This window comes from Meriones unguiculatus, chromosome 2 (genome assembly GCF_030254825.1).
Source record: "Meriones unguiculatus strain TT.TT164.6M chromosome 2, Bangor_MerUng_6.1, whole genome shotgun sequence".
Classification (NCBI taxonomy): domain Eukaryota; kingdom Metazoa; phylum Chordata; class Mammalia; order Rodentia; family Muridae; genus Meriones; species Meriones unguiculatus.
This window is the reverse complement of record NC_083350.1, coordinates 54,787,132-54,804,889: the sequence shown is the minus strand read 5'-3', so window position 1 is coordinate 54,804,889 and position 17,758 is coordinate 54,787,132. Positions and strand designations below refer to the sequence as shown.

Below are 17,758 nucleotides of genomic sequence, written 5' to 3'. Positions count from 1 at the left end.
AGGAGAGGCTCCTCCCGAGGGTGAGCATGCTGGACAGGTCTCCGGCAGCTGATCGCTGCTGCGTACCTTACAAGGGGACCCCACTGTTCCCTGTGCAGCATCCGCACTCCATAGAGGCCAGATAATGAGCTGTGACAGCGGATGGGTACTTGACTTTATGCTTTTAAAAATCTTAACACGTTTAGAATTGGATAGAGCAGTCTTCAGTCAGTGAAGTGTTCCCCCTCTCCACTTCTCTTTATCAAGCTTAGGCGCTCACTCAGGTGCTGAGTTTTTTAAGAGGAGACTCATTGGACCTTTCCTCATACGGTTCAGTCTTGCATTGTTCCTGTTCCCAGTGTTCCCGCTACAATCATGCCATTTTTAATGCCTTCAGTAAAAGTTATCTTAGTCCAAGGCTGCACTCATTCTCCAAAATATATCATACACAAATACTGAGTTTCTCAGTAGCCATGAAGAGGGAAAGCACCAGTTCAAAGTGGACCAAGAAAAATGTTCAGGGTGTGCAAGATGGGAAAGCTTCAGTACCAGTCCCTTAGGATGACTGCAGGTGTTAAAAGGTGTTTTTCCCAAGCAGAAAGGATCAGTCATAGAAACTGCCCACTAGGAGCAAGTTGTCAAAAGGATGACAGGGTATCCATCTCTAAAAGCATATCTGAGCATGCAGCAAGGGTTTAGGGCAAAGTTTAAAAAGGAGAAAAGTGAGGGAAATTCCTGATGATTTTGCCAATGTTCAAATTCCATAGATTTGGCTAGCCCTGTTTCTTTTCTTTTACATCATCAATTTAGAATTCTATAAAGAAAGAATGACATCAAAGAAAATCATTGGCCTAGAAGAAAAGAGCCCGTAGGCGTTTAGGTGTTATATATATAGAGCCAGAAAGCACTGGAGCATCAGGGAGACTCCAGCTTCAGGCAACAGCATGGGTGAATACGGGCTGTGTGTGGACTGGGAAGGGGGAGAGAGAGCCAATGCCTGAGCACAGTTGTTGCAGGTCTAGAGGCTCTCCATGCTTGCAGGGGAAAGTTCCAGGTGACACAGAGTTGGAAGTGGGTTCCATTGGACACTTTCTTACTGTTTGTCTTTTCAGTTCTTCTCAGGAACCTCTTCATCTTGCAAGCGGTACGGCTGGTGCTAACTTACGACTTTTCTAACTGTGACTTAAAGAAGATTTTGGATATACATGAAGCAATAATTTTTGTTGACCTGAACAAATATTTAAATGGGGTAAGTGAAGAGACTTTTCTGAAGTATATGTGTGTGTGTGTGTGTATTCTCATGAAAAAAGTAGGCACACATATCACACAAGCCACAGTTCAACTCTCAAGGAAAGGAAAACAATTTGGAAAAACTACCCCAAAACTTTCTTAGAGGATGCAAATAGCTTGGCATATAAAACGTTTATCCACGTAACTTTCACCAAGCAAGAGGAGAGTGGTGCTGGGTGTGGATATTGGTCTACCCCTTGCTACAGAGAGGGAATCCTTGTGAGGTAAGAACCCAGGAGCAGGGGCAGCTAAGGCATAGAGCTGTTTCATAACTTTCTGGGGTTCTAGATGTTTCAGGATAGGGTTATGCGGCATGGCCCGCCTCCATTAAAAAAATCTTGTAGTAACTATTTCTCAGATAACGCACATTCTTAGGCACAGTGTGAGTGAGTGGCAGGTGTGGATGGCTATAAAGCAGGCGTAGACATTCAAAGGATGTGCTGCAAGTGAGTAGGAAGCGCTAGGTGCGGGGACACCTGCTTGGGTGGGGCTAGGGTCCCCCCCGCCCCGAGACTTAGCAAAAGCAGAAAACTTAATGTCCACCACCTAGGGTCAAGTCAGACTATTCAGAGAGCCCTGGAAGCCTGGACGCAAAGGGCTGGGGATCGATTCCCGCTCCCCCTCCTCCCCCTCCCCGCCCCGACTCCGATCTTTATTTTAATTCGCTTTCTTCCAGAGTCAGTTCAGCCAATCCGTGTCCTGTAACGACGAGGTGAGTAAAGCGATCGGCAGCGCTGGCTTTCCCGGGGCTGGCGGGCGTCCCGGAAGGGAGCTGGGGAAGAGCCCCGGGCTGTAGCTGAGCTCCAGGAGATGCTGTGCTGAGGCATCTGGGCTGCCAAAGAGAGGCTCGGGTCAGGCTAGCACGCCGCGTCTCCAGTTCAGAAGGGAAAGCCTCGGTTTGCGGAGCAAGGTTGCAGTAGGCATCTGCTTCTGCGAAGGCCAACGGGGATTCCGGAGGAGCGAAGTGGAAACACCACCTCCCCGGGTCCCGGGGCGTCTGGTGTCAGCACTGGCTGCGGACAGCCACTTGGAGGCTGGGCGGAGCCGGGAGGGTGGAAGCCCTTCCTGGAGGCGCGCTCGGCCGCTCCGGCCTGACGCCTCCCACGGGTGATTCCCTTTCCCTCCCCCCAACCCGGACCCCAAGTTCTGACCCCGGACGCCTTCTTCGTGTCTCCCGCCTCCCTCTCCATCCCCTCCCTGCCCCCCCCCCTTTTTTTTAATTTCTGGCGTTTTCTTTGCTCCCGGAACCCCGCCGCCTGGGAGCAGACGGAATGCCTGATGAAAATCGAGCACCACACTCTCAACCCGATCCCTGGCTGCCCGTCGCTCCCCAGTAAAACGTTCGCCGTGAGGACGAAAGATCTCTTTAAGCACCACTGCCAGGGCTACCGTGAACCCGAGGTAAGCGGAAAGCAGCGGCAGGTGCTGCCTTGGCACCGAGTGAGTGGGGAGAAAGGAGTGCGGAAAAAACGCCCAGCTTGAAGCGCAGGGCTTTTATTATTATTATTATTTAGATTTCATATTTCCAGAAGCAAACGGACCAGATTATCAGTCGGGCTTACCCCGACAAAGACGCCCAAACACAATCTATCTCTAGAGTTCTACTATCTAAAGCAAAATAGCAGAATCTAAGACGGTGTCCCAAGGTGCGATCAACGAGCCTAGTGACTCCTGAAACTTGACCATTCAAAACCCCAATTCCAGGGCACACCCTCTAGAGCGCCACGATTCCTGGATTTGGTGCCCCTTGAAGGACTGTTCATTCACTACCTGGACATCACCGTAGGAATGTGCTCTTTTTAAACATTTACGTTCGTCTCGGCCCTCCTCCACCTCGTTGCTTGTGTGGATGGACTAGCCATCTCTTTTCCTAAATTATTTGTGTAGGCACTTGGACATGAATGGGTGGAGAATTCAGAGTAGGAAGTCCGGAGCCTTTTAAGCCCTGGTCCTATAACTTCTAGCTACAGCGATTCAGATGAAGTCCTTTGCCTGGGGTGCTTTGGTCCAAAAAAAGTATGATACTAATGCATCCAATGCAGCGCTGTTATGAGGATTAAATGAGTCAGCACATGTGAAAGCACTTGGAACAGTGCCTGGCACAGAACAGTTTCTCAGCATTTATTTCACTTGGCAAGTGAAGTAGAATATTTGTCTTCCTGATGACATGCTTAAGAAAACAGGCATAGCTCTCTCCTCTCTCTCTCTCTCTCTTTCTCTTTCTCTCTCTCTCTCTCTCTCTGTGTGTGTGTGTGTTTGTGCACGCACACATGCCTATAGATATATGTAAATAACAGTGGACTTTGTCAACAATTTGAATGTAAATGTAAATAAGACTGTCGTGGCTGAGGGCTTCAAGACTGAACCTATAGAGTTCAATCAAGTGGACAAGTGGACAATCAAGGGGCAAGTGGAAGCCGCCTGGGTTGCGCTTGCAGGAGGAAAAAACAGCTCGAGGCAGCCATAAAGAGAAACCTCTTTGGCTGTGTGCCTTCTTTTCGTGGAGATGCTAACAAACCTGCAGATAGACACAATGTATTTTATAAGCGGAGCTCAGGAGACAGGCTTGACTAAACTCGTAGACTTTGTGTGAGAGGGAGACAACCTGCAGGAATTTAACTCGGCACCTTCCCAGCCCAAAGGCGAAGCTGGAGGAGACTGTATGATTACTGTTCAGTAACTGAGGAGAGTCTATCCCTGGGAGGCTCTGACTCTAGGGAAAGTCATTTGAAGAACTGTCCTGGAATCCTCTTCAGCATAATCGCACGGATGCGTGAGCCAAAAAACTTTGGCCTCAAAGAACAGACTGAGTTTATTGGGTTCTGCCTACCAGGATAGCTTGTGCCCTCTGGGAACTTATCTCGTCAAGGAGATCTTGAAACTGTAATTTTATTCATTCATTTAATTATGCAATATATACATCTAATGTTTCTGATGTACAAACCCCTGTACTCAGTGTTTTGGGAATACCCATGATGCAATAGCAGTGAGAGCCAAGTGAAATGACACCTACTCTGAAGTCCTTGACGAGTTTCAGAAAGAGCCTGTAAGGGAGGAGGTGGCGAGAGAGGCAGGGCATTCCTTTGGAGAAGCAGACGCAATCACACAGTGAACAAGTATTTGTGGAATTTCTTGGGAAAGGAATATGAATAGAAGCATAAGCTGCCATTCAATCCATTGCTAAAGATAGAAAAAACAAAAAGCAAAACTAATGTTCACTATTTTCTTCTATCCCACAGAGTCGCACTACTCAGGAAATGAAGGAAGAGGTCGAAGACATATGCCTGAATCAAACCTCACAAATAAAAGGATTGTGGTCTTACCTCATTATAACTACAAAACAGTAAACTTAGCTTTCATTTCATAGTGTGAAAAATACATGTTGTTTTTAGGACATATAGTACTAAGGGTGTGGCATTTTAAAGAACACTTATGCTTATTCTCAAATTACAGAAGGGTGCTTGTCAACCTGCTGCATTTTAGTGTAGGTGCCTTACTGGGGGATGAGCACTACCCCTCAAATGTCAACGGGAATGTCTTACTCTGAGCAAGGCTTCTCCTCTGTAGCTGCAGACACCTTACTCTAAGGCCAACGTAAAAGTATAGTAGGAAGAGAATTGAGAAGTAGAGAAAAAGCGGAAACCACTGACAGCATCTAAGCTCTGTTTAAAAGGCAAGATTTTTTTTCTACCTGTAACGATTCTTCCAACATTGTTACACTGAAGTTTTACTAAAGAGGAAACTCACAGCAAAGGAAAGTGTAGGAGTAGTTACTGCCATGATGAAGCGGGCAAGAAATCGGAAAGAAACTGCTGTGAAGGTATTATAAATCCAGCTTTAAAGGTGATCTACCAGACAAGAGTACGATATGCAAGCAGATCCTCAAGTGCCTTTGTACAGCTACAAGATACATATTTAGAGTTGTATATATAATGTATTTCTAATTTATTTTGTGAGCGCTTTTGAAAATGCCTATGCTGCTTTGTAGCTGATACGTTTAATAAAATAACTCTCAAATAAATTAGCTTCCTATGAATGGTGTCTTTAATTTGTCTAAAGGATTTTTCACACATAGTTTTCTACGGAACATCAAGGTTGTTTACGTCTTTACCTCCACTCATGACAGCATCCCACTTGCCACAATCCCGTTTATGTGCTATTAACCCACCCTGCAGGAGAAAAAGTCTTCGTAAACAGTTGGCTGTTAAACGTACGATTGGAGTGCATCATTTTCTCAAATATTTGAGCTAGTCACTCCTTACCACTGTTGATCTTTCCTCGCCTCATCATAGATAAAACAGGCAAAAGTATGCAGTAGGTGCTAAATTCATTCCTGCACGCCTGTGGTAAAGGACCTTCTCTTCTGCCCTCGGAATCTCCCGAGCATTGGTGGGAAAGGCAACTTAGCTGCCCAGCTCAACCCACTAAGGTTATACGGAAACAGCCTATCTACCCCCAAACCCCCAGGAAGAGATCTGAAAAATGTTTTGCGGGTTGGAACTAAGCCATCAAAGAAAAGTCTAATGTCCCCGAGCCTGTCTTACTTGCCAGTGAAGAGCTAACAATAAACATCCAGTAAATATTTAAGAAGTGCTCACTGTGGGCCACGCTTTCTGAAGTTTCTGAGCTGAATACTTAGATACAAGTGTAAGATGGAGCTGGGACCCAGAGGAGCTTGGAGCGGGCTGAATACACAGCTGTCAATAGCCCTTAACACACCAGTGTTGGCCAGCTAGTTTTCCTTTGCCTGGAGTAAAGTCAGGTCAGGCACACCTCCAAAGGTCGTCTTCTAAATTCCTTACCCAGAGCCTTAAGTATCACCCCAGAAAAATGGGTCTAGAAAGGGGCAGCATTCATTCATTTTCTGAACAGAAGTTGTGGAGTGTTGAGTTTTAAATATATTAACTTTGTCTTGCTAGAGGTTTACTCTACCCTTTACTAAACCATGAGAAATGGTATTATAGCAAATTTTCTTATACCCTTAGATCCGATTGCCCTAAAAGTAGAGAGGAATATCCTCTCTAAATATCATAAAACATCTCTGAGCGTTATGCCAGAGAATAACGTCAAGCCGTTCCGGAGTCTAGTGTTCTCTCTTCTTCAATACTGAGTTTGTGCGTGTGTTAGACATAGCTGTAGGAGCACAGTCTGAGGGGCCAGGGAAACGGTTCAGTGGGGAAGGGCCAAGCACGGCCGTCTGAGTTAGATTCCCACACACAAAGCTGGAAAGAGAAAAGCAGCTCTACAAAGCTGTCCTCCTACCTTTACATATATTCTGTGGCATGTGCACACACACACACACACACACACACACACACATACACTATTCATACATGGTAAATAATAATTAAAACGATATCATCTGCAAGCTGGAAATAGTTCAAAAAAAAAAAAAAAGCAAAAGCGTTGCCTGGCCTGCTCACAGCCTTGGTCTCAATCTCGAACACCACAACCAGCCCCAAAGAGCAAACAGGAATAGCTCTGGCTGAAATGTTCAAATATAGCTGCACTTTTTAACATCCATTATTTTCAGAAGAGTGACAGTGGTGGTTTGAACAAAACAATGGTCCCCACAGACCCATGTGTTGAATGCTTGGCCCATAAGGAGTGACACTATTAGGAGGTGTGACCCTGTTGGAGTAGGTATGACCTTGTTAGAGGAAGTGTGTCTCAGTCTCCTTCTGCTGCCTTCGGATCAAGATACAGAACTCTCAGCTCCTTCTCCAGCACCGTGTCTGCCTGCCTGCCACCATGCTTCCTGCCATGATGATAATGGACTAAACCTCCAAACTGTAAGCCAGGCCCAAGTAAATGTTTTCCTCTATAAGAGTTGCCATGGCCATGGTGTCTTTTCACATCAGTAAAACCGTAATACACCAACTGATCAAGTTTCAGTGGTTGTTAGTATGAAAACTTGTTTATGTGGAGACATAAGAGTAACAGTTTGTACTTGAGGATAATAGCATCTGATCATACACCTGAAGTCTCAGGTTCTGCACCTCTAAAAATAACACTTCTGGCAGTTTCAGGCTACAGAACTTAAACTACATAATAAACACAGAGCCCTTGGGAAATGCTAAGGAAAATACTTTAAATGCCGTTATTCAAGTGCTTCTCTGACAACAAAAGTGCGAAAGACTCAAAAAGAGAAGAAACAAGCCTCTGCCTTTGGGCTTTTTGCCTTTCATTGCTTTTGATGGAAAGAAGGCTAGGACTTTTAAGTGTACAACTTTTGATAGCTGGCAATTCTGATTTTCACCAAGATGGAAGAGTTCATAAGACAGAGTACCAGAGGAAAGAGGTACACTGAGGAAGAAACCTGTAGAACTTTGGAAGATAACCCTTGTTGAGGACAGCACTTACAAGCGTATGACTTGAGAAAACTATACAAGAGAGAGGACACCTGGGCAATGGAGGAAATAGTGTTCATTGTTCACTCTAAGACAGCAAAATGGCCAGTCCTCACCAGGCAGACTGAAAAGTTTTGTAACACATTAGGCTATGAGTAGATAGCTAGTTTGATGTCAACACAAACTAGAGTCATCAGAGAAGAGGGGGCCTCAGTTGAGAAAAGGCCTCTATAAGATCCATCGATAAGGCATTTTCTTAATTAGTGATCAATATAGGAAGGCCCAGCCAATTATGAGTGAGGCCATCCCTGGCCTGGTGGTTCTGGGTTCTATAAGAAAGCAGCTGTCTAAGCCAGTAAGCAACACCCCATCATGGCCTCATGTCAGCTTCTGCCTCCAAGTTCCTGCCCTGCTTAAGTCTCTGTCCGGACTTCCTTCAGTGATGAACAGAGATGTGAAAGTGTAAACCAAATAAACTCTTTTCTACCCAACTTGGTTTTGGTCATGGTGTTTCATCACAGAAACCCTGACTAAGACAGGTGTTTAGAAACATCTTACCTTTGCATGAAGTATAATTAGCCCAAGACTAACGGCTGCAATAATCTTACCTAATGAATTTAAAAATAATACTTAGAAAAACCTGTTCCTAAGTTAGCTGCATTCCACAACAACCTCAAAGGATGCTTATGACGACGTAAATAATGTCTCACACACATGCAAATATATCTATACAAAGATATACATATGTAATTAAATCTTTGAAGAGCAACAACAACCTAAAGAAAACAAAAGGAAAAAAGGAAGGAAGGAAGAAAGTATGAAAGCATCTTATGAACAGAAAAGCTTTAAGAACTGTTGTGTCCTGTTAGGAATGGTGGCACACCCTTTATCTGGAGACTGAATCAGGCAAATATTTGTGTGTTCAAGACCAGCTTCATTTACATGGCGAGTTCCAGGCCACCAGGCTCTATAGTGAGACCCTGTCTCCAAAATGAGGAAAATATGGTCACTGATAGGTATAAAAAGTACCATTAACTCAAAGCTAACATAGAAGGTAGAATTAGTAAGTGGAACATTAAATTAATTATTACCACTCTTTCACAATGTTTAGGAAACAGAGAAGATCAAAGCCCAACTTCCAGAGAAGAAAAAACTACAATGTGTAAAATAAATACACAGTGAATAGCTTTAACGGGAAGTTGGGTGTTAAAATATTAGAATTAAAGATGTGCTAAAATCCTAAATAAAACACATGTGAAAATAATTAAAAGCAAAAATAAAAAGATCACCAATGGGCCATGAAACAATCAGAAGTGCCTCATCTATGTGTGGTCGGAGTGTCCCAAAGAGTACAGCAAGAGGTAGAGGAAAAATTAGAGAAGGAAACATTGGTTCTAGTTTCCAGCTTGGTAAGACCCTAACAGTGCAGTTCCAAGAAACCCACCAGAGCACCGGAAGCAAAACCACCATGGTGCTCAATGCCATCAAATTGTTCAAAACCAGAAAATGTTAATAGCAGTGACTAGAGTTATAAACATATTCAGATTATCCTTCTTGAATTTTTTTTTCCTGTAGAGGATTCTATTCCTTTGATCTCTCTCCTGTGGCCTGCTTTCTTCACCAACCGTCCCATGGCAGTGGATAGTAAACAGAAGTGCATATTGAGTAACCTTAATTGCTGACTTCCATCTGTTATGCAGCACAGTCGGAATAATCCTTATGCCTATTCTGCTATTATTTTTTTAATTTTTTTAAAAGGTTTTGACCGTCAATTACATGGTCTTTATTTTTACCTTAATTTTAGCTAAAATATAATTCCACCAGGTACTGGTGGCACACCCTTTTAATCCCAGTCCTTGGGAAGCAGAGGCAGGTGGATCTCTATGAGTTTGCGGCCAATCTGCTGTACAGAGCAAGTTCCAAGACAGCCAAGGTTATACAGAGAAACCCTGTCTTAAATATATATAATATAATATATATAATAGTATATTATATATATATATAATTTTCTCCTTTCCTTCCTCCAGCTCCTCTTATAGCCTCCATCTCTCTCTCAAATTCATGACTCTTTTTATTGTTAAAATTAAATCTCTAATGTTTATATATGTGTGTATAAGCAAGCATAAATGTATAAATATGTAAACACACTTACTTAGTTCATTTAGAGTTGCTTCTAAGCATATGATTTCAAGACTGACCTTGTGATAATGGATAGCCAACTGAGGGCTGGTCTCTGGGGAAGACTAATTCTCTTGCCCTTAGCATTCATTAGTTACCTGTAGTCCTTTTACTAGAGTTGAGACCCCATGAGGCTGTCTCCTTCCATATTATCTATCTATTGATGCTGTTCTTATTCAAGTCATGTTGAGGCAATATAGTATTGAAGTATTTTCTGAGTGAAGCTACTCTGTCATTTCTAGGGCACATAATATGAAGTAAGGACTAAGGTTATCATTCATAAAACCAGTACTTAAATATCCATAGCAAACTCGTGATATTTATCTTGGCTTTATACATGTAGAAAACACATAGTAAATTAAACACCCATTGTAATACAACTCATACATCGATATCTGGCTCAATTCCAAATCTTGCCTTTTCCATTACTTAAGATGGTAAATTTACAGTGCCCTCTACAAGTGATGAGGGTCTACATTCCCTAACTGGTAGATGTGATACTGTAATTTTTATACTAATACGACAAGTTTTATACTATAATTCATTATGAGCCCATTCTCTCCTCGATGAGTTAAGAACTTTGATTAGCACACAGCAGTTTAGGTGTTCCCAGTAACCTTGTTTTTCAGAATTGATTGGGTTATAATCCACAGACACATAGAGTCTTTGACATGAGTCTTTTGCAGAGTGATCACATGACTGTGTTTTCTTTTTAATATAAGTTTTGTGGGAAATCTAAAAAGAAGAAGGGATAGAGGATGGAAAAATTTTACTCTGCGTGCAAAGACATGTGCGTAGATGGTTACAGCTGATAGGTAGCTGAAGATTGGCGATGGTTACAGCTGATAGGTAGCTGAAGATTGGCGATGGTTACAGCTGATAGGTAGCTGAAGATTGGCAGTGAGGTGAATTTGTGGATTGGCATTGAATGCGTAACTCTAGGATGGAAAGAATATGAGCTTTTAAAGTATAATTGAGCAAGTATGTTAATCAGCCTTCAAGTGAGCAGTCTTGTGTCTCGGTGACTTGATTTCTCATTCCGTGAGCTAATTAGATGACTCACTTTGGATTATCTCTGTGTGGGTTTACTACTTACTGTTGAAATCTGTGAAAACCAAGCAAAGTCAAATTAAGCTCGGTGTAAGGAGTAATTTTACGCGGAGTTATGAAAGTCTCTTAGTTCTTGTCTTCTTGAAAGCACCAAGTCCATGGACATGGACAATTTAAGCAGAAGTTTATATAGCAAAGCTAAGAAAAACAAACACTCCAATGAGACTTTGGAGAGGACTGCCCCAAGATGGAGAGCTACCCATTGCATTGTAGATTCTAAAACAGTCTCTAGAGCCAAGACGTAGCAAAGCAGTAGAGCCTTTGCCTGGCATCAGTTTTATCTTTGACATGCACACACATGCATACACACACACACACACACACACACACACACACCACAACTCATAAAAACAAAAGTTGAAATAAATGGTTTGTGATTAAGATTCAATAACAATGAAACTTCTCATGGAAGTTAGCTAAAAGAAAGCATTTCCTATAGGTCCCAGACTTCAGAGCAAAACTGCCATTGTACTTTATTAAAATACACATGCTTCTAATATAGGGTTTTTGAGAGCAGCAGGACTTTTCAGGGTTTAGCTATGCATAACCCAACAACTATTACTACAAGTCCCAGCACTCCTAGTCAGAAAAGATTGGCCTGGACCAGTGGAGGTCAGTTCCTTGTGTCACACTGGTAGAGATCACAAACATGGACAATAGTGGGATTATGCAAAGTGGAAGCAAGCTTTATGGAGGATGGTTATAGACAAAAATAAGAGATTGAAGAAAGTGAAAACTTAGAGAAAAGCGAAAGAAACTCCCAAGAATAGGAGTGATTCCCAAGAGAGGGAAAACCCATCCTTACTTGCGACTTAGCATGTTACAATTAGCTGCGTGAGAAGCAGGGATGTATAAAAGAACCATAGGACCCGAACTGTCTTCCTCCAAAGCTTTTCAGGGAGGCGGCTATGCTGTAATCCCTGAACCTGAGTCCTGCCCTATTCTTACCTATTCACTTGGGTATCTCACACCTAGCTGGAAGCCTTCTTTTTCATCTTTCCTCGTGCATCAGACTGTGCTGTTTCAACCTTTCACCTTCCTTTCAACCACACCCATGTTCTCATTGCAACATGTGACTAACTGGCAGCTTTCCTCATCAGCTCCTTTCTGTTACTGCCTACAGAAAACTAGCTCGTGCATCACCTGTGTGTTGGAAATACAGACTTGGCTTATTAGGCAGATCTCTTATTTCTGCTCCAGTTGACAATTTTCCCACATAATGTTTGTTCCTAGTGGTGCTACTCAACTAATGATGGATGGCTGATCTCATACATCCTCCATCGCCAGAGGGACAGAGGACAACCAGAAAAAAAAACAGATCCCCACAGTGCAGAGAGTCTTGAACATAAAAAGAATGAATATGTAGTGCTTATATTCCCATCATCTAATTACATATTCAGAGTCCACAGTCGTTCATTCATGAAGGAAATGAGGATGTAAATTAAAACAAACAAGCAAACCTAGAAACCTTAAATTTCTACCATGTTCAGTTAATACAATCAAAAAGAAGCAAACTACAAACCAGCAAACTATCATAAAACTTCCCTCAAACTTAGTGTCCTGTAACAGTGGCAAATATTTATTAGATTATACAGCTTCATATTCAGTTTTATGAATGGCATGATTCCTGGTGATGGTCCATTTATCTTCAGTGAAGATGTTAGTCAAATACTGCGTGGTGGTAGCAGCTTCAATCCTAGCACTAAGGAGGCAGAGGCAGGCAGATCTGTGAGAGTTCCAGGGCAGCCTGGTCCTCAGAGCAAGTTCCAGGGCAGCCAGGGCTACACAGAGTAACCCTGCCTCAAAATTAAAAACAAAAACAAAAACAAAAACCACACACACAAACACAACAAAAAACAAAAACAAAAAAGCTGCAGTCATCAGAAATCTTAACTGGGGTTGACAGATCAGCTTCCAAGGCAGTTAACTCACAAATCTGAGAAGTTAGGGCAATTGGTTGAAGAGGCCTTCAGTTCTTTAATGTGTGGAGTGCTTTTGAGGCAGGGTGGAGCTAAATTTTGGCGATGCAGCTAACTATGAGTCTTCCTTGCTCGCTTAAGTAACTTCTTAGCTCTATTTCATAGTTGTTCAAGTTGGACCATACTAGGATTGTTACTTTGGCCCATCATTGCTTCCTTATACAGGGTGAGTAGGTATTTTTTTTTTAAACTTTACATCTGGAAAAGTCACACAAAAGAGTATATGAGGGATGAACACCAGGAAGCAGTAGTCATTAGAGAATACCCTGGGATCTCAATACCATGATACGCCAAGTCAATCATAAAACAAATTGTTAGTCTTGTTACATAAAATACTAAGAAACTGTAATGTTTAACCTTTAAAATGTTCATGCTGGAATGGCGGCATGTGTTTATAATCCTAACACTGAGGCAGGAGACTGAGGGGCGTACGAAGGTCTCATAAGGATTCTGTCTCAAGAAAGAAAGTGTTAGCTCAAAGTGACACCATGACAAAGCCATACACTTGCCGAAATATTATGCGTCCCCAACTCACTGACTCAAGCTGAAATTTTCATTTTTCAGCAGCATACTGCCTCTACCATACTAGCCCAAGTCTATTTCTCCTTTGTAGTTTGAGCTTGGTTCTGGCGTCTTTAGCGGCATCTCTAAGGGACAAGGAAAATCTCTAATTTCCTTCCTCTAATCAGACAGCAATAGGAAGTATAGCAAGTAATTCAGGAAGAAGTCAACTCTGGCTGGCTTAAAATTGCATAAGTCCCAACTAGTCCATAACATTCCTTTCAAATGACACAGCCCAGCCATTAACACACATCTCTACTGTAACCATGCTGCTAGATTTTCCATAATAATTCTTTATTTTTTTAATTTAATTTTATGTATATATTTATTTATTACAATTTATTCACTTTGTATCCCATTTGCAGCCCCCTCCCTCGTCTCCTCCCTGTCCCACCCACCCTCCTTCTTCTCCCCTATGCCCTTTCCCTGGTCCCCTGATAGGGGAGGACCTCCTCCCCTTCTATCTGACCCTAGTTTATCAGGTCTCATCAAGGCTGGCTGCATCATCTTTCTCTGTGACCTGGAAAGGCTGCAGCCCCCAGTGGGTTGTGATCAAAGAGCCAGCCACTGAGTTCACGTCAGAGACAGCCCCTGTACTCCTTACTAGAGAACTCACTTGAAAACTGAGCAGCCAATGGGCTTCCTTTGAACAGAAGGTCTAGGTCCTCTCCATGCATGGTTGGAGTATTGGTCTCTGCAGGGCCCCCTGGGCCCAGGTTTTTTGGCTCTGTTGTTCTCCTTGTGGAGTTCTTGTCCCCTCTAGGTCTTTCTATCTCCCTGTTCTTCCATAAGGATTCCAGCACTCTGCCCAAAGTTTGGCTATGAGTCTCAGTATCTCCTTTAATATCCTGGTGGGTAGAGTCTATCAGAGGTCCTCTGTGGAAGGCTCCTGTCCTGCTCCTTGTCTTCTCTTACTCCAGATGTCTACCCTAATTGCCCTTCTGAATGAGGATTAAGCATCTTCCCTAGGGTCCTCCTTGTTGCTTAGCTTGTTTAGGTGTTCAGATTTTAGTATGTTTATCCTATATTATATGTCTAATATCCACTTATAAGCGAGTATATACCATGTGTGTCTTTCTGCTTCTGGGATACCTCACTCAGGAGGATGATCTTTTCTGGTTCCCACCATTTCCTGCAAATTTCATGATTTCCTTGCTTTTAATTGCTGTATTTAATTGCTGTATTCCAGTATTCCATTGTGTAAATGTAGCGCTCTTTCCGTATCCATTCCTCTTTTTAAACTGTGCTTCCCTGCCCAGCGATCAGAAAACTTACCAGGAAGATAAGAAAGTGACAAGATACACAATAGCCTTCTCTCCCAGAGTTTCATAAGCAATAATAATTGCTGGGAACTGATACAGAGGGGTAGCTTACTGCAATTTAGAAGCTCCGGGGATGCACCTTTTGTGAGCTGTCGTCACCCACGCTAGGGTAGGACTTTTGATGATACCGCTGCCTTTGAGTTGTCCACGCTTCCTTAAGTCATCCCCAAATACTCATAGGTTCGCCAAGCAGGATTTGAGCGGAAGTGTTCCTTTTGTCTTTTCGTCTAGGAAGATGGGCATCTGTTCCTATTTCCCCAGGGAAAGTATCACAGTATCGCAAAGAAAATACAACTGTCAGACTTTCCTAAAGCCAAGCTACTAAACCAACTTTGCTTATGTAATCCTGGTGAAGTTAGGTAACATCTGGGAATCTTGGGGTCTTTATCTAATGACTCTAAACCCATCATATGACCCAGTGTATTCTCTTGAAAATATAGCTGCTGAGTTCTTAGATCTCCCATCCTCCATCTGTCCCTTTGTGACCCCTCTCCTTCTTCCTCTTTTTGAAATTTTGTGCTGGTCTGGATTTTGGCACTAAACAATTTTGCAAATGTGAGCAAGTCACTTAAGCTCCATAGACAATTTTTCTCCTTTATGAAACAGTAGTATAGTTTTCGGTTTAAACGCCTCCTGACATGGTTTGATGACATTTTTTAAAAATGGATACCAAATGGCTGTGTGCATGTACTGACCTCACTAGGAAAAATTTCAAACCCTCCAAAAAATAATCATATATTGAAATTTTTTGCTTCCAATAATAAAAAATAATAATCTTTTTTTAACACCGGAGTGAAAACTTCTTTATTTGTTTTGCTTTTGGATGTTTGTGTGGTCTCTCCCTCTGCCTCTGTCTCTTTCTCTCTCAAAAGAAAAGAGAAAATCAAAAGATACAACTGAGCTAACACAAAAAGGAAAACTAATAAGACACACACACACACATATGTATATACCAAAACAAAACAAAAGTGGATAAAAAAAAGCATGGAGTGTATTTTTCACTGGCCAACTACTCCTGGATACAGGGCCTTCCCTGGAGCATGGTTGATATACGAGTAATACTCTACTCTAGAAACCTGATTGATTTTCCTTTTCCCAGAAGTTATCATTTGCTGAAAGCTTGTTGGTTATGGGTGAGACTTTGTTGACTTCTCCTTCTTAGTGCTAGCATTTTGTCTGGAGCCACACAAGACCGGCACAGAAAATGTTTGAAAATATACATCTATTATAGTCTGGCAGTGGTAGCACACACCTTTAATCCTAGCACTCGGGGAGACAGGGGCAGGCAGATCTCTGAGCTCCAGGCCAGCCTGGACTACAGCAAAGAGTGAGCTCCAGAAAAAGAAAAGAAAACAAATAAAATACGTACATATATTTATGGTTATGTATGGGTGCTTTTAACTTTGGTCAGAGACGTTTTTGTTTGTCAGTGGGAAGTAGACAATGTAGATACAGCTGCTGAAGGTGCTAAGAATAATTGACTGGATCCTCAGCCCCAATTGTGACATCTTTATCTACCCCTCACTCCTCACCAAGGCTCAGGGAGCATTACAGGAGAGGCAGGAAGAATTTAAGAGTCAGAGGATGAGACTGAATGATGTGAAATGCTGTCTTTTGTACACACAAGCTATCACACTTATGGACTCAGAGCAGCCCACAGTAACCTACACAGGATCAAACCAGCCAGAATCCCAACATGGATGGGATAGATGCTGTCCAGGTCCCATCTCTTACCAGGGAGCTTTTGGCAGTGGATCGTTGTTAGAGATGGGAGGGAGAATCGTGTTCTGAGGACGAGATCACAAGTAGGTTTCCTGTACGCCAGTGCCTGGCTCCCAGGCCATATACACTTCGGACACACTAGCTGGTGTTAGTGGGTTATTCATGAAACAAAAGAATGCAGTTGGGAGGGGTGCGTTAGGGAGACACTGCGGGAGGGAGGAGGAGGGAAATGAGGCATGAATATGATACTATGTCATTTTACACCTGTGACATTCTCTAATATCAAAGAGTTGCGTGTCACAAATAAAGTAATGGGTACATACTTCTGTAACTCTGATACAAACAGGAGATAGAAAATGGAAAGCCGGGCTGGAGAGATGGCTCAGTGGTTAACAGCACTGTCTGCTCTTCTATAGGTCCTGAGTTCAATTCCCAGTAACCACATGGTGGCTCATAACCACCTATAATGAGATCTGGCGCCCTCTTCTGGTGTGCAGGCACACGTGCAGAAAGAATACTTTATAAATAATAAATAAATAAAAATTAAAAAAAAAAAGAAAATGGAAAGCCACTTTGGACTATTGACAGTGTGTGTGTGTGTGTGTGTGTGTGTGTGTGTGTGTGTGTGTGTAGATCATAAGACAGTTTCCTGGAGTGGATTCTCTCATTCCACCCTGTGGGTTCTGGGGATTAAATTCAGGCTTGCCGTAGGGCCTCTACATGCTGAGTGATCTGGCTCTTTCAGAAAATTTGGAAAATTTCAGTCTTATACCAACACACATATAAATAAATGACAGAAGGTTGGAGGGAGAGAAAAGGATAAAGAGAGAAAGGCAGAGAGAGACCACAGAGACAGACAGACAAGTCACATTATGTAGCCCTGGGTGGCCTAGGACCCACTCTGTAGGCCAGGCTGGCCTTGAAATCACAGAGATCTGCTTGCTTCTGCCTCCTGAGTGCTGTGATGAAAGGTGCGGGACCCCACAAAGGTTAATATAATTAATTGTTACATTATTTTATAGTTTCAACAATTATCAATTTTTTTTTTTTTGTATTTGGTTTTTTGAGACAGGGTTTTTCTGTGTAGCCTTGGCGGTCCTTAACTTGCGTTGTAGACCAGGTTGGCCTTGAATTCTAAGATCCGCCTGCCTCTGCCTCTCTGAGTGCTGGGGTTACAGGCATGCGCCACTGACCCCGGCTCAATTATCCATCTTTTTTTTTTTTTAAATATTTATTTATTTTACATATAAGTGTGCTCTATCTGTAG

General features: G+C 42.6%; 1 protein-coding gene across 1 annotated transcript; it reads left to right on the top strand.

The window, feature by feature from the left end:
* Nucleotides 1-902: 902 nt before the first annotated feature.
* Nucleotides 903-5,305, top strand: Tslp (thymic stromal lymphopoietin). The gene is made up of 5 exons (XM_021663159.2): nt 903-927; nt 1,092-1,228; nt 1,946-1,981; nt 2,536-2,670; nt 4,509-5,305. Exons 1-5 carry the CDS (start codon nt 924-926, stop codon nt 4,614-4,616), a joined length of 420 nt encoding a protein of 139 aa, XP_021518834.1. The 5' UTR covers nt 903-923; the 3' UTR covers nt 4,617-5,305.
* Nucleotides 5,306-17,758: the final 12,453 nt, after the last annotated feature.

Excerpts from the sequence above, each read along its gene's own strand:
- Tslp (XM_021663159.2), top strand. Across the intron at positions 1,229-1,945 it reads TGAACAAATATTTAAATGGG|AGTCAGTTCAGCCAATCCGT; the intron begins GTAAGTGAAGAG and ends GCTTTCTTCCAG. Across the intron at positions 1,982-2,535 it reads CCGTGTCCTGTAACGACGAG|ACGGAATGCCTGATGAAAAT; the intron begins GTGAGTAAAGCG and ends GCCTGGGAGCAG.